General features: G+C 44.2%; 2 protein-coding genes and 1 long non-coding RNA gene across 3 annotated transcripts in view; 1 reads left to right on the top strand and 2 right to left on the bottom strand.

Annotated features, from left to right (window-relative positions):
- The window catches only part of COLGALT2 (collagen beta(1-O)galactosyltransferase 2), a 76,674-nt gene extending 73,683 nt beyond the window's left edge, over window positions 1–2,991 (bottom strand). Inside the window, exon 1 of the mRNA XM_067001481.1 lies at window positions 2,863–2,991. The gene's annotated coding sequence lies outside the window, so the exon portion shown is untranslated. The remainder of the gene's footprint in view (window positions 1–2,862) is intronic.
- On the top strand, window positions 20–12,483 carry TSEN15 (tRNA splicing endonuclease subunit 15). Its single transcript, XM_048059095.2, has 4 exons — window positions 20–327; window positions 1,796–1,877; window positions 3,137–3,272; window positions 12,104–12,483. The coding sequence occupies exons 1-4, from the start codon at window positions 175–177 to the stop codon at window positions 12,306–12,308; spliced, it is 576 nt and encodes a 191-aa protein (XP_047915052.2). The 5' UTR covers window positions 20–174; the 3' UTR covers window positions 12,309–12,483.
- Window positions 12,484–13,944: 1,461 nt separating this feature from the next.
- Window positions 13,945–16,092, bottom strand: part of LOC136791365 (uncharacterized) — an 80,271-nt gene continuing 78,123 nt past the window's right edge. The window contains exon 7 of the long non-coding RNA XR_010833196.1: window positions 13,945–15,076. This is a non-coding gene — a long non-coding RNA (uncharacterized lncRNA). The remainder of the gene's footprint in view (window positions 15,077–16,092) is intronic.

Raw genomic sequence — 16,092 nt, 5'->3', positions numbered from 1 at the left:
GAGGCCGGCCGAGGTAGGCGCCAGCCCGGCAGCGGGCGAGGCTGCTTGCGGCGCCCCCCGGGGCAGGGGCCCGGCCCCGGCGGAACGCGGCGGCGGCGGAACTGCGGCGGCTGCCGGGGAGAGCGCGGCGCTGCGGCGCCGCCCGGAGCCGAGTCGCGTTGCACCGGGGGCAGCATGGAGCCGGAGCCGGAGCCGGAGCCGCAGCCGCTGCCGGAGCCGCAGCCCGGCCGGGCGGAGGGGGGCTGCGGCCCGCCGGGGGGCTCCTCTGCCGGCGGCCGGCGCTGGGCGGGAGGGGCCGGCGGCAACTGGATGGCGGCGCACCCCGTGGTAGGGCCCGCGCTGAGCTCCGCGGCCGGGGGGGCCCGGGGTGGGGGTGGGTTACAGCCCCCTGCCGGGGGGAGGCGCCTCCCGCGGCGCTGGGCCGCCCCCAGCCCCATCCAGCCCGGCCTGGGGCACCCCCGGGACGGGGCGGCCGCGGCTTCTCTGGGCAGTGGGTTCTAGCCCCCCACCTCCCTCTGAGTGAAGGATTTCCTCCTAACACCTCATCTAAATCTCCCCTCTTTTAGTTTAAAGTCATTCTCCCTTGTCCTGTTGTCATCTGCCCAAGCAAAATGTTGCTCTCCATCTTTTTTATAAGCCCCCTTTAAGTACTGAAAAGATGCAATGAGGTCACCCCGGAGCCTTATTTTCTTCAGGCCAAACAGCCCCAGCTCTCTCAGCCTTTCTTCCTAAGAGAGATGCTCCAGCCTCTGAGCATCCTCGTGGCGTCCTCTGGATCCGCTCTAACAGCCCCACATCCTTCTTGTGCTGGGGGCCCCAGACGTGGATGCAGGACTCCAGGTGGGGCCTCACAAAGGCAGAGCAGAGGGGGACAGTCACCTCCCTCGACCTGCTGGTCACACCTCTGTTGGTGCAGCCCAGGATGCAGTTGCCCTTGCAGGCTCATGTCGAGCTTTTCATCCACCAGAACCCCCAAGTCCTTCCCTGCAGGGCTGCTCTCAGTGAGTTCTCCCCACAGCCTGTGCTTGTGCCTGGGATTGCCCTGACCCAGGTGCAGCACCTTGCACTTGGACTTGTTGAACCTCATTAGGTTCACATGGGCCCACTTCTCAAGCTTGTCCAGGTTCCTCTGGATGGCATTTTCTGTTACCTTGGGCCACCGTTGCTCTGAGGAGCATCTTGGGTACATCTTCATGGCCCTGGGGCCAGTGAAGCTGCCAGGTTACCCTTCCCTCACCAAGAATTTGTGCTCAGGGAGGGGGGTTTAGTCTAACATGCTTTGGGGGGTTTGGGTCAGTTGGGGGAGCTTATCTCCTGGCCTGTGATGAAAGCCAGTGGGGTTGTGGGGGAATGCTGGCTTTAGCAGGGGGTGAAGTTTTAGATGCTGAAACTGTAGCTGGAAAATGCAAATGTAAACTTTTAAATCCATCTGAATTTTTAGCATGCTGAAAACATGGAGGTATTTAATTTGGCCGTCATCTTGTGTTGATGTGCTGCAGCAAAAATAGGTAAAATTCATAGGTGTCCACAAAGCCAGTTCTGTTCCAGATATAGTTGCATTTCCTCTGTTGCTTATTTATTTGGCTTGCTTTCTTAAGTGCTGAAATAGGGGGGATGTGGCAAAAAACTCTTAAGATATTGTCAGAAAACCGCTCCTGTCTTTTAATTCCCTGTTAGTCCTTAAAACTGGTTTCAGACTCAACAGGTTAGACAGCTGTATAGATTCTGGATCAGGTCTTTGTGTTTTTAATGTAACTTCATTTTCCTTTGACCAATGTTGTCTTTTTGGTTTCAGTTCACAGAAATGATGTCCCTTGATATATCTGACAGTAGTCAAATCTATGCTGCGTTTCTGGTATACCTGGACCTCTTAGAAGGTAATTAGATGAAGTGACTGGACAGATGTACCAAAAATGTATTAACATGTTAGGCGTTAGCTAAGGTTTGTGTACTATCAGAGCCTTTCCTGCAAAAGTCCTTGGCATTTGCTTTAAAACTTCGTGCAGCGATGGTTACCTAAGAAACATGGTATTTTAGAACCAAAGTTTTCTATCGTGTGCCTACCCAGAGCCTTTACAAAGATTAGGGCCCACTTCAGCCAGCAGTCACAGTTACAGGTGCAGGCCTTCCAGAGCAAAGACACTTGGCATGGAAAAAAGTAGAAGAGGAGTAGGGGAAGAAAAGGGGATATAGAAAGGCAAAGTTATAAGTTCAGTGGTTGTACTGGTAATAGAATCCTCTTTTGTAGGTTAATGTCAAAGCTACTAAGTCATAGCATCTCCCTAAGATTACAGTTTAGAAAATGCCTGAAGTGTGCCAGTCTGATTAGGATGCTGGTTTCTGGAAGGGGCAAGGATTCCTGTAGGAAAGAAGACTGCTTAGAAATCTGGTGACAGTAATTATGACAAACTTAGCATAGTCTTCTGATGCCTTACAAGAGTGGAATAGTGTTATGTGATAATAAACCTCTGCTTGCAATTCTCCCAGATGGGCCCTATTGAGAAGGGACTGCACGTAGGCAGGCAGCCAGCCCAGTAACAATAATGAGTTTCTCTTGGAGGCTGGTGATTCTCAGTGTCAGGGTATGGGGGAATATTACAGGCCAGAAAGCACCACATCTGTTATAATTATTGTTAAACCCCTTAAAGAAAATGTCTTAATAAGCTCTAAGAGAATGCTCCTATAGTTACGCCATGAAAACTTTTAGCCTCATCTCTTCAAGCAGAAGGGAAGAACTGTGTGTCATCAATAACCATGCCTGTAGCACCTGTTTCACACAGTTTTGGGTACTGATAAATTTCAGATTTGGTTTACAGTTTTATGCAGCAGGTGACTAAAGATAAGTTTTTGTCTTCTTTTTACCTTTTTGAAACAAAGTCTTGTCAAACAGATCCCCAGCCACCATCCATCAGTGTAGCTCTGAACTCAACACAGTAGTAGTGCTCTCACAGGTTTCTTTAGCAGGTTTGTTTCTCAGAAAGAAAACTTGCCAGTTGTAGGGGGTGGTTGTCTCCCCTGTAAGGAGAGGGAGGGATAACAACAGAAGATGTTAAATTGAATTTGAAACTTGATACTTGAACGATTGGAACTTGTGTTTTGTGTTCTGGTCCATCTCATCGATGACAAACCTTTCTAGGGAGAAACTGGCATGAAGTGAAGCATGTTGGATTAGCAGAACTGCAGCTCATATGCTTACACGCACGTGAGAGAGAGCAGGACAGTCTCCAAGTGATGGTGCCAGTACCTGTGGACATATCATTAAGCCACGAAAGGTGAGGCTGTGGTCAGTGTTTGGATCCCACTACTAATAAGACAAAAAGAAGAGCAGGCTGCTGATAATTTGCTTAAGGGGGAAGTGGGAGAAAACAAGGAATATCACAAGAAAAGTAATATCTCAGCCCGTAAGCAGAATTATTTTGGATGCTGCAAACATATATTTAAAGGTGAGATTTCTTTCTTTTTCTAAGCTGCATCAGTCTCTGCTTCTTCTTCTCTGGAAATGGTAAGCTTTTGATGTCAGCTTCCCACAGCAATCGACTCCTTCTGTTGATAAACACTTCATATTGTTTAGAAGTTGCATTTGCTCTAGCAGGTAACAATGGATATCAAAGTATGCATTTGAGGGACAAGGTTAGAACTCAGGACCTTCATAGGTTATGTTTTGAACATTCTTGTGTTGCATATTTGTAGTCTGGGAAATCTAATGGTGCTTCTTTATGTCAATGGGCTTTCAAGTACCAAATAGGAAAAGAAATCCCCCCAGACCTGTCTAAGAATGATTTTTTTTTTTAATTGTTGAATCTCAGGGATAAGCCTGGTGGTGTGTTTCATTTGTTTAGCTTTTTTGGTTTGAAAATATGATTTGGCTGCTTTCAAACGGAAATGCCTCTTACTTCTCCAGAATCCAACATATAACTCTCCTTTGAACTGTGATTTTGATATAGCACATTTTAGACATGCTATGTTTTTTTGCTTTTCCTTAGGTTTTAGAAGTGACAAGTCTCTTGCAAATAGACTTCCACCTTAATTCTGCTATGTGTTTTCCCAAGAGCTTATGTTCAGAAGCAATTCATTTGTGAGGGAGAAGAAAATGACTTACTACATATCGATGGATTCACATACTATCTAGCTGCTGAAAAATCTTCCATTTGCAAATACTGGCGGTCAGTCATTCCTGTGGGCTTAGTTTTACAGAGAAATACAGTGTGATAGAGTGAATCTGCTGACAGGTCTTCCAGGATGAAATACTGAGCATCATTCAGCATCTCTGTGAGCAGCTGATTGCTGTATGCGTGTGACAGGGACACACTGCTGTTCACACTGTTAAGAGTTCAAACTGGATTTTGGATGGGAAAAGACAGCAGCAAATTAGGATATGGGACCTTTGAGAAGTAACTCCTACATGATGAATTGTGCTTGTTTAATGTAGTAGGTTTCCATCTAGGCTGGAAACTTTGATTCCTGGCATTGGGTCAGTGCCAGCAACTATGTTCTAATTGGTTTTTAATGACAGGGAGATACTACACTGCATGTATGTCCTATCTTTTACTGTTTCATTGGGGCTTTTCATTTGGAGCCTCTGATCTTGTTTGTACTGTGGTGATACTGTTTGCTCTGTTTCTGGCACCAGGTGTGGATGGAATCCATTACTGGAAGGATGTGTGTTAGAGAAGCACAGACTGAATGCATCACATTGATTAAAAGTACAGTCTGTGACTAGGTTTTGCTATAGAGCAAGTACATAGAGCATGTTGTCACTAAAATGAGCTGAATACAGTGCTGTGATGCCAGGTGAGTCCGTTAAAGCCTGTATGTGCTTGACACAAGCGTATACTATCCTTCTGCCTCACAACAGCTTTGGGAATTTGTGTTGTTGTATGTGCATGTGCATATGCATGCTTGGAATTTCATTAGTAGGGCAGTGCTGATCAGAGAGGCCTGGTCTATCTTATAGAGAAAGGACAGAATCAACTCAGCTCCTTTGCTGGAACAGGAGGCAATAAAGGGGGTAGGGACGATAACCGTGCCTCAGCCATAGGCAGTGCAGAAGGGAGTTCATTAAAAAGGCATCCTAAAGAAGGAGTAGAAAACACAGTGTCACAGTGCTACTGCCTCTTTGTTCTGACAGCTGTGAATATTTTGTTGTTGCAATTGTTGGTAGCAGGAGGCTTTGTTAGGTATCTGATGTCTTAATGTTTTCTCATTTGACTTACCTAGTTGTAGGCAGACAGGAAAGCATTCATACTTAGTTACTTTGCTATTCTGTTCAAAAGCAGTGTGCTGGGTTTTTGTGTTACTTGCTCTAAGGTAGAAGTACGAAGAAATGCAGCTCAATTAACATTGAAACATAAGCCATTGGAGGCGGTTGGGAACGTGAAAATATTTTGTCCTCATTGCTGGGCCTGGAAATGTTGTGCAGCGGTTGGCAGCATTTATGGGCAGCATTTACTTGCTTAAACAGTAAGGCCTGGGTAGGAGCTGCAGGGGTGGTTTTCCTCTCGAAGCCACTTCAGCAAAGACCTGCCACGCGCTGCCTTCCCAGGTGTCTTGTGAAGGTTCATGTTTGGCCGACACTCAGAGGAAAGTGTCCGTAAAAGGCCATCATAAAGTTGATATGGAAATTACCAGCAAGGTACTAGAGCAAAAGATAAATCAGAGTGCCATAAAAAAAACAATCCGCTCTATGTTTTTTAGCCTGTTATAAGATTTAATTGTGTCCAACTTACACATTACAGTTAACTGCTTAAGGCGGAAGCTGCTGTACTTAACTAAGCTCAGTGCCTTCCATAAAAAGCATGATGGAAGCTGATCATCCTGAGCTGCTGGCACGCATGGTAGTTCACTGAATCACAGAATTACGGGGTCTGGAGCAAAGTGACCACTAATGCAAATGATAGTCTTGTGCTTTGTGTACCTGCTCTTAAAATGAAGATTGGTGAATCTTCTGTGAGTAAAGACCTGGAGAATAAGATGCAACTTCTTCCTCTCTTGGACCGCTCTCCCAACACACGAGGTTCAGAGAACCTTGTGCACGTATTCCCTTGAATTCAGTGACACATACTTGCAGGAGGAATCCAGAGGTCCATTGGGTGAGAGGTGTTTCCTGCTCCTACCAGAGACGACATCTTAGTGCACAGGGATTATCTAATTGTAGGTACGTTCCAGAATTGAGGCTCCCCAAAGGGGTTGAAGCAGTTAAATACAGGTAGCCCTGTTTCAAAGCCAGCAGAAATTACTTGGATAAACCTAGCTCAGAGAGTGTATGAGAGCTTGTAGCGTTGACAGCTAGATTTGCTAGATAGCGTTAAAAGCCTTGAGCCTTCCAGGATCAAGGAATTAGGTGCTGGATCTAATGGAATTAGGTGCTGTCTATCCTGGACAAATAACATTGTCCAAGCAAAATGTCTGTTACTAATACACCATTAGATTAAATGATACGTCACTGTCCTGTTTGTTCTTTGTGTGCAAGTGTTGGAACTGAAGAATGAAGTTGGTTACATCTGGTTATGAAGATTGTGAAGTTTGTTTCAGGCTAAGAGGGAAAGGATTATTTCATTAAAATGGTAACTTAATTTTGGGGAAAAAATGTTTCATTTTAGAGCTAATAAGCAGCCTTAGAAACAAATCTGGCAGTTGGAAGTGGTTTATCCTCTTCTAAGTCTGTAGTTTGTATGAAATAGATGTTCCTCTAATCTGAAGTGATTTTGCTTATAAGCAGCACTGTTATTATAAATGCACTGGGAGTGTGACGTGCTCTTCATCTTGCAGCCTTTTCACAGTTTTGTCAGTAGTTCTGCTGTTAGCATTATTTGAGTTTTAATGTGTGGTTTACTGTACAAATAAAATGGCTTCTAAGTACAAATTCTTCATCAATAGTTTAAAAGTGATTGATGTGGCTTACAGAACTGAGTTAGGCACGCAGTACTACCTTTGAACTTCCTATAGCTTGTGTACCATGTAGAATTTTGCTGAACTCCAGTTCCTCCCTTTTGCATAATTCATCTTGTTTTCTTTTTCAACTTCCGTGGAAAAAAACGACTTTATATTCCTTGGGGTTTCAATTTCCTTTTCTGACCAGTGAGGCACGTGGTGTTTTCTTTGGTTCTATTTTATTTCCCATTACAAAAACATGATTTTTTTCTAGCATCTCATGTTCCTGTAGTTAGGAAGCAAATCACAAGAAACAATGGTGTCCATTTACACACCGTCTCCCCTGCCCCACACCACATGTTTCTTCCCCTATATTTCAAGGCCCTAGCTTCATCTAACTTCGGGGCAGGCAGCAGCGTCTGGAGCAGTGTTTTCCTCATCGTGAGCAAGAGACTGTACTGCTCTGTTTGCATACTGCTGGCAAAATTCAAGGTATTGTGCTTTATAGGAGGCTTCCTCTGCTTTGATTCTCTTGTCAGGGGGCCTATCTGAGCTGGTCTGGCACAATGGTGCGCACCCGATGCAGAATACAGAGACCAACTTGTATTGACTCTTCAGCCCTGCCTTGCATGGAGGGGAGGGAGCTATTCAGGCCGGCCAAGCCTGCAATGAATTATTCATCCCGGTACAAAGGGCAGATTGAAAGCCTTTGGCTTTTATGGTAAGGAGGGCAGCAGTTCCATTTCAGCTAAATGGAGCACTATGCAACCTCCATAAAACTACTCAGAGCTTCCAGTATTTCCTCTGCTTCTCAGCAGTACTTGCATGGGATACATCACTGAAATACTTTTGTTCAGCGCAAAACTTCCTGCACATTTTCTTTCCTTTATGATTCTGTTCCCTTCCAGGTTTTGGACAGTCAGTTGAAGATTCAAGCCACAGTTGCCCGAAGTTCTCCAGTCGTATACTGGTTTCTTTCTCTGGAACAAAAAGGGCACTATCACTTTGTTAGGAGCAAGTCATTAGGAAATACACTGTGGATTTCTAATATGTGTCCAAAGGCCTGATACAAAAGCCTCCTGGTCAGAACAAGATGGGGGAAGAGTAGAAAAATCCCCTCTTCTTTTGTGTGTGTGTGTGTTGCTTTTGTTTTTGTGGGTGAGGGGTTGTTGTTTTTATTTTGTTTTGTTTTTTAAGGTGTTAGTTACAACAGTAATAGAAGACCAGGTGAGTTCCCTGTTGCAATTTAGTTTGAAGGCAGCAGTAAGGGCAGATGCAGGCTGACATTAGTAGTGATGTTACCTCGGCTGCAGTGGTCCTTGCATGATGTTAAGTAAGTTGTCTGCTCTTTCAATTAATTCTCTTGTAGAAAAATAGCAATTATTGCTGAATGTAGCTTGTAGGTATCTGGAAAGCCCCTTTAAAGTTTTCTGAAGCGAAAGACTTCAGCAATGCCAAAAATTTACTTTTGTATAACAGTGTCTCTTTCATATGATTGAAATTAAATCCCTTTCATCTTCTGCAATGTGAGGTGAATATGAGGTTGCTTCCTCAGTGGAAACTGAGGACTTCATCCTACTTGGATTTGTCTTGGTGGGAACAGATCTTGGCTTCCACTGGACACGCAGACACCATCAGCGTTAGCGATGGGTTTCCAAGCTATTCTGAGAATTTCTTACTGTGTGATCTACAACTGAGAATTCATATTTTCAAAAAAATGTTTAACCTTACTCTATTTACGGGACTTAGATAAAGCTTTCCAGTGCTTCTTGGGGTGCCTAGCTTTACATATGTTATTTTCCTTTCATAAGGCCTTTGTTCAAACGTACCTTTTTGTGGGGGAAATGTAAAGCTTCAGTGTTGCCTCTTTTAACATTCAATGGCTTTTCTTCCTGGAGAGGGGGAGAGGAGGGAAAGGAGTGGCTGCAGAATATTTTGACTTCTAGACTTCCCACTGTGTATGCAGCAGCACACGTGCTTGATCTGTGAGCTCTCTTGGGACTCCAGATGCCTTTTAATTTTTACCAGATAGACACTGGTGTAAATCCCAAGAAGGTGGCAACATGTACAGAGTATCTGTCCCTGATCTTCCTAATGAGGCTGAGCCTGTGGGTGAGCTAATCTGAGGTGATGAACAAGCACATGCATTGCTTTTAATTTCAGGAGGCCAAGAACACTTCTTGCCCTTTTTTCCCCCTTCCATATAGAGCATTAGACACATCAAAAAGAATTTTAAAAATAAACTTTTCCTGCAATGTTTCATCTTTGTGGCAGGTAGCAAGTGCAGTGAAATCAGGGCAAACCCAGATGTTCTTCCCTGACTCCTCCTTTGAGAGGTCGGATGCTGCAAAGAAGCTTTGTGAGCACACTGGATGCAGAGGCTAACAAGGATGCCTTCAGGGGAGGGGAGGAAATGCAGGCGTCTGATACAGACTTCCTGAATTCCAAAGCTTATTCTTTTAAAAGATACCTTCCACTAATCTGCAAATGTGCTGGTTGCATTATGGCTCATTGTGGTCTGTATGAATGGGAGCTCTTGCTTTGGTGCTGCTTGTATCTAGAAAAGCGGGTAGCGGAGAATCTTGCATTTGCAGTTCTAATTCTGTAAACTGATAGAGGCTGATCCTCTGTTTGCAGTGGAGAGCACTGGGCTCCGTGGCCAGCAGTGTTAGCAGATCATCCTGAAGCAACGGAATGTCCTTGTGCTCTCTACTTAAAGCCTGAAACTCAGTCCCATGAAAAGTAGGCCAGGGACTTGAAGAAGTCTCATTGATCCGTTGTGAGGACCTGACTGCTTTTGTGATCATGGTGCATCTTCTAAGCCTAAGTGCTAAATGGCAAGAGGAATAAAGGTTCATGTGTCTGTGCTTGGCATTGTAAGAAGAGATCACAAGTGATGGGAAACATAGATCCTTGCTGTATCTTCATCCCCTGAACAGAGTAGGGAGAGAAATGGTGATAGTTATGAAGGAAATTGTGAAGGAGCTTCTGTCCTGGCTGACAGGTAAGCGCAGGCCACACTCAACACAGGTTTGGTTTCTTTGGGTCCCAGAATCTCTCTCCCAGGTAGCTGTACCCTTTGTTATTTGACTTTTTAATGATAGTTCTGTTTCTCATTCCCAGGCTGGGGAAGAGATTAACCTCCACCGCTCCACAAAACCAATAACTAGCTCTTTCTTAATGGTATCTCTGCCAGGAGACTGGCCCCACCACCAACTTTTATTCAGAAAGGCAGAAAATGCGAGGTGTGATGGGTGGGTTCTTGCTCCGTACATGTGTGGCGCGTCCGGAAAGATGCCTGCAGTCCTTTCCCAGGTCCTTGTCAACCACAGGTGCATGCCCCTCTTACCAGGTAGCGCACCACTGGCAGGCCTTGGTGTATTTGAGGCATTGCTCATATGGGGATGCTTTTCCTTGCTCTTCCAGAGCACCTCAACCCACGGCTTGCCTACAGCTTTGGAAGGCAGGCTTGCATCTGCGCTCTCCTGGCTACGCACAGCGCAGTTGGTGTTCCCACAGCACGGCTGCAGGCTGAGGCACCAGCCAAAGAAACGTGCCAGGACAGCAGGGAGCAGAGCAGTTAGCGTCACGCTGCTTGAAGCAGGAATCTTTTGCAGATGCCTCTCTTCTGACGGTGGCCAATGCAGTATCTTTCCTTATTCTCTTGTTACAAAATCTGACAGTAGGGGGACCAGAATATGGCTTTTCACAGCCTCAGTATCTCTGCTACATAGTCTGACTGACTGCACTGGATGTCTTCCCTTGCATTATACATGGGCCAGCAGTGAAAGGAAAAGGAAAGGCACTACTGACTTCAGCAAGTTGAGTTATGACCAGTTCAGAACACAGATGGGTACATAAGAGGGCCATGGGCTTAACAGCATGGGCTTTCCAGGCTGCTGCTGCTTCTCTGCCACTTCCCGTTTGGCTTTTATTAAGGGATCAGAGTGGTTTGGAAGGGAAGGTGATGAATAAAGTTTGAAAGCTGATACATTTAGAAAGAGCCTTATTTTCAACTACAGTGCCCAGCTTCAGAAATGCATTTCTGGGGGAAGAGAGCTCATGGGCACGTGATGTGAGGGGTGATGTTTTTTTGCAGTGCAGAGCTGATCTCTCCCCAGTGCATACCCTCTCTGGCAGTCCCGGGAGAACCCTGCAGTACCTGGACTCCGGGTGAAGGAGGAAGCTCCCCGTGGTGATGTTTGCTGTGGGGAGTGCTGCTTTCTGCCCCTGGGCACCACGCTCCTTCAGTGCTTGTGCCCTGCTCAGAACAGTAACACACCAAGAATCGATGTTGTTCTCAGCTCTGAACTAAAAAGCAACTAGCCTGTTATTCTTAAAATAAACGGCACAGGAAAAATTGCGTAACTTTGTTGTGAATTTTTAAGGAAGACATTATTTAAGCAGACTTTCCTGAGGAAGATCGTTAGTCTTGTGGCTTCTAGTCTAGACGGGGAGGTAGAGAAACCTGGCTTTGGTTCCTGAGTATTCCACAGACTCACAGAGAACTGTAGCACACAGACTGGAAGACTTATCTCTACAAATAGAAGATATCTCTTTTTTTTTTTTTTTTTCCTCACACATGGTGTTCAATTAGATTATTTTATTCTAATGAAAACAATGGCCGTTAGAGATCACCGTGCTCTGATTCTGGTGGTGAAAGGATGGTCGAGGTATGTGCACAGTAGTACAGCTAAGGAAAGATTAGAAGCTCATGTTGAACTATTTGCAGCAGAGATGTATGCATCCAAATGAATTTTTTAGGAAGAAATAAGCTTCACTGTTATTTAAGAGATTGCTGCTTGATTATAGGACTTTGGATTTTTATTAGAACAGATGTTACACTTTCTTTATCCAATAAAAAGCCTGTTTTTGTCTTCACTAATCTCTTCTTCTTGAAGCTTTTTAAATAGCAGTTGTGCTAAAGCCCTCTTGAAAGGCTCAAATACAAGTTTCTAATTACTCCTCCATCCTTCCAAGCTTTGCATGAATTTTCTTGTGCTTTCTGGGAGCAAGCATGTTTTTTATAGGCATGGTATTAAAGATCAGAAAATAAAATAGTATGTAAAAACATCTCTCAAGTTAGAGAATCCTACATGACAGTATGAAAAACTGTTTTCTGCTTTGAATGTCATCAGTGTCAAAACCTACAAAACCCATCAATACTGCACTTGTTCCTTTGTGCCATCAGTAGGGTGTTACGGAGTCCTTGCTAACTGTTTTTCTCTTCTAGGTTAAGAGAAATCATGAAGAAAGCTTCTCTCTCATGTGACAATCCTGACACCCCAATGTCAGTTACCTTGGCCATAGTTGAGTCAGATTCTACAGTAGTCTACTACAAAATGACTGATGGCTTTGTAATACCAGAGCCTCCTGACAGTACTCAAGATGTGGACAATAAACACTGGAAGAAGAAAAGAAAGAAGCTTTCCAAATAATTAAGACAAACAGACATTCCTTGAACTACTGTCCTCAAACCAAAACAAATCCAGGAACTTACGTATGTAAATAAGTAGTGTGTAAAACTCTGTGTTCTGCGTATCAAGTGTATGTTCATGGGGAATTGAGTTTTGTGCAGCTGCACTGTAATAAAACACCATTTGAAATATGAAATGGGTCATGCTTTTGAGACAGATTGCTCCTAACTAATAATTATACCTGTGAGAAATTTGCAATGCTAGTCTCTGATTGATACCTGTTTGGGTACATAACAGAATAAACACATCCTTACCTATATTATAAATAATTATTAAAGGTAAATATTAATGGCTTCCGGCAGAAATACTGTTACTGATTTAAGGGCTTTGTAGTTTACAGAGTTCCTACATCTTAACACTGTTGAAAACGCTTGTGCTACCTCCCAGGTTACATTTTTGAACACTTAACCTTCTCTCCCCTGCTTTTTGGAGAAGAGATTTTTCTCCAGAAATACCTTATTTGAAATTTTTATCTGTAGAGGGAAAACTGACTACTGCAATACTAGAGGCTACTAGAACACAGTGTAGACTAGTAAAGAGGAGGCCCCAGGTCTGCCTCAAGAACCTGTGAGCAGAGAGGCTGGCCCTTCCTGGGGAGGTAAGTTGTGACTGGATCAACCACGCCTGGAAGCGTTGACCCATGTAGTTGAATGCACACAAGGTAAAGGTCACGATCCCAAAGCACAGGCAGGCTCTTATTCCCAATACAATGTTGGACAGCTGTCCAAGAACTGCAAGTGCCTTGTGTGCATCCCCGTGCGATGAAGTTGGCTAAATGATGCCCTGCCCTCTCCTTGGGATTCCTGACTGAAATAGCTTCAGCACACTTTTAGTGCTTCACTTTAAGGTAGTGCTTAAAATCTCTGAAGAGGAGCATGACAATGGGGCACGTTTTTTGCCATCACTAAAGCATGTCACCACCTACGCTATGAGTGGATGCTAGCTGTTATCTGCATAACGTAGCAAGCAGGTTTCAAAACCCATTGTTATTTCTAAATTATTTTTTTTAAAACATAGCTTCTGGTAGTTAAACGGGCTGCTTGAGATGATTCAGCTAGGAGTAGCTGAATGGCTTTCAGTTTCTTCTGCAGGAATTTTCCACGTCTTTCACATAACAGTCTTCTTCAGGTTAAACTTAGCATTTCTTGGCAATCAAATGCCATCCCAGAAGGAGCTTCTTGAATACAAAAATGTCCATATGACATTTATGTGGTCAAGGACCACACGTTCAAAATTTGAAGCACAAGAGTTTTTTTTGTTTTTTTTTTTTATGGGTTATAAGAATGGGAGAGAATCCAAAAAATCAGGCTGGACGTGAAAGGTCATTAAAGCATTGGTATCCTTACAACAAGAGTGGATGTTTTTACAATTGTGGAGCTTGAATCTATTTAGGCCAAATATGCTGGGAGGCAGGGAGAGCTCAGGGCAGGAAGGCCCTCACACCATGTGTGACATTTCGGTGTAGATTCTGCAAGTGTCTTGCAGCCGCCTAGTCTGGGCCAGGGACGTAACTCCTTCTCTGACTCGCTTCGCCTTCAGCCCTCTTGGGGTGTTCCTCTGCTTGCAGCACATGTTGAGCCCTCCCAGCTTTGCCAGCAAAAGTAGAGGAGGGGAGAAGGGTGTGCTGACATCCGGAGCCCTGCTTGGCACCCTTGGACGGAGAGGAAAAACATTTTTCTCCGCTTCGCCACCAGCACCAACGTCCAGGGGGACCATGCAGTGCTGACTGGGGGAATTTGCTTTTCTGATCTTTTTATTGGTAATACTTCTTGCTGTAGTAAGTTATGACCATACAATCTTAATGATTAGCTCCTCACATTTGGGCTGTGGTGCACTGAGGTAAGAGCTTTGGCAGCTAATACCGGCTCAGAAAGGTTTGCTTCCTGCAGTTTTTGTTTTCAGCTATTAATCTGATCCTGCACAGGCTGAGTTTGGATGGGATACAACGGTACAGATATGTACCCTGACCTGGTAATTGGACAAACCATACATGAGGCTATGTATGTTCTGATGCAGTCAGAAACAAAATGGTTGTTTTTTGTTTTGTTTTGTTTTGTTTTCCAGAGAGCAAGGGGAGACCATACCTCTGTGGGCTTTGGCCTTTGAGAAATGCAAAGAAAAAAATCTCTTTTTCTCAGTTTTGCTCCCTTCATGGAGGAAAAATGTAATTTTATTTTGGTCCAATGCCACGCTGCCTTAAAAGGGTACCTGTGTGTTGACTCCTGGCATGCTCTGTTTGACCTTACCATCTATATTTCATGTACTCTACTACTTATTCCATAAAGCAAATCTTAACTCTTTGCTAGGCTACATACCATCAGGTAAATCATCCTTGTTATAAGCTGTTATACTTCAACCCCAGGATGAGTGTGTGCAGGAAAAGAGTATTTTTTTTTGTGAAGAAGGCTGTAACATACACGTTGAAGAATTTTAAGCAACACATGCTTAACTCCACAAGCAACGTGCTTTCATTTCTAGAAAATATTGACATTTTGTAGTTTGCTGTGTGACTGATGCTAGCTTTCCTCCCTTCATTTTATAATTTCTAGTCACAGAAAGAGGAGCATAATGTGAGCCTTCTTCTTTATATACTGAAAACTGCTTACCCAGTCTTCAGGAGCTTTGTTGGAGAAACTGTCTGAAGGCTTTGATTTCTGCCATGTGTCCCACAGAAGAATGATGATATAGGCCTTTTTCCAGCCTCCTTAGATTGCAGTGGTTCTTTATTTCTGAGGGAAAAAAAAAAAAGAAGAGGTAGTATCATTGCACTGTTTGTCCCATAGGTATTACAATGTGAACATGGGGATTTTTATTAAATTCAGAGCCAGCTGTGCTGTTCCTTTACTGAAGTCTGGTATTATTTCTCTGTGTCAACTCAGAAGCACACAAAGCAGAGCTTCTGTTGTCCCAGGCACTGAATGAAGATAGGAAGAGACTTCCCTTGGTAGTGTATCAGTTCAGAACAGTAGCGCATTAAAATTCCTAAATCCATAGGATCTTGGTGCTGTGCCTAAAGTATTCAAGTGTTACTCTGTGACCTGTGACATCCGGCCTCAAAGCTTTCGCAAATTCAATCTCTCCTTTCAGTCCCCAAGATTTTACAGGCTACATCTTGCCATCCTTTCATATTTTTTTTCAAGTTTTATTTGCTAAGCACAGCTTGATTTGTTTTACTGATCCCCCTTGACCAACAGAAGGCATGTTTTAAAATCATACAATGAGAGTATCACATTCTGGTAGATTATTGTTTCAAGTATTTTTTCTCTTCAAGGGAGATATTTGCATTGAAACTTCCTCACCAAGTAAAGAAAGATAGAAAAGCACAGTGATGTTTTTGCGTGGATTTGATGGCGAGACTTGATGCCCAGTTATATAAGTGTCTGCTTTTGTTTATGCAAGCTTCGTTTCCTTGAGGCATTATTGGCATCATTACCCTAGCTGTCCTGTACTCAGTCTAACCATATGCAATGCACACATAGCATTTTGTGCAAAAAAACACTGGTCAGGAAGCAGGAAGCCTCATCAGATGCAGAAGGAGGGGCTGTGGCTGCAAGAAGCGGCCAGGAACACGCACTGCAGCAGAGGGCTGCTGAAAGTCAGTAACTACCACAACTCTCCACATCTGCGTGCTGAATAAGCAGAGGCATGTGCGTGTGTTTGGGCGGTGGGCTCCTCCCTACGTGCCCGTGGCTGCGTGTGGTGTGTGCAACCTCAGCATGGAGCAGCCAGGCGAGCGAAGGATGGC

Source organism: Anser cygnoides, chromosome 8 (genome assembly GCF_040182565.1).
Source record: "Anser cygnoides isolate HZ-2024a breed goose chromosome 8, Taihu_goose_T2T_genome, whole genome shotgun sequence".
Lineage (NCBI taxonomy): Eukaryota > Metazoa > Chordata > Aves > Anseriformes > Anatidae > Anser > Anser cygnoides.
This window is presented reverse-complemented; position numbering and strand designations above follow the sequence as displayed.

What these genes read in the sequence shown, in the direction of transcription:
- TSEN15 (XM_048059095.2), top strand. Translation starts at nt 175, where the DNA reads ATGGAGCCGGAGCCGGAGCCGGAGCCGCAGCCGCTGCCGGAGCCGCAG. An exon ending in ATACCTGGACCTCTTAGAAG is followed by an intron (nt 1,878 to 3,136) that starts GTAATTAGATGA and finishes AAACCTTTCTAG; the next exon opens with GGAGAAACTGGCATGAAGTG. An exon ending in ATATCATTAAGCCACGAAAG is followed by an intron (nt 3,273 to 12,103) that starts GTGAGGCTGTGG and finishes TTTCTCTTCTAG; the next exon opens with GTTAAGAGAAATCATGAAGA.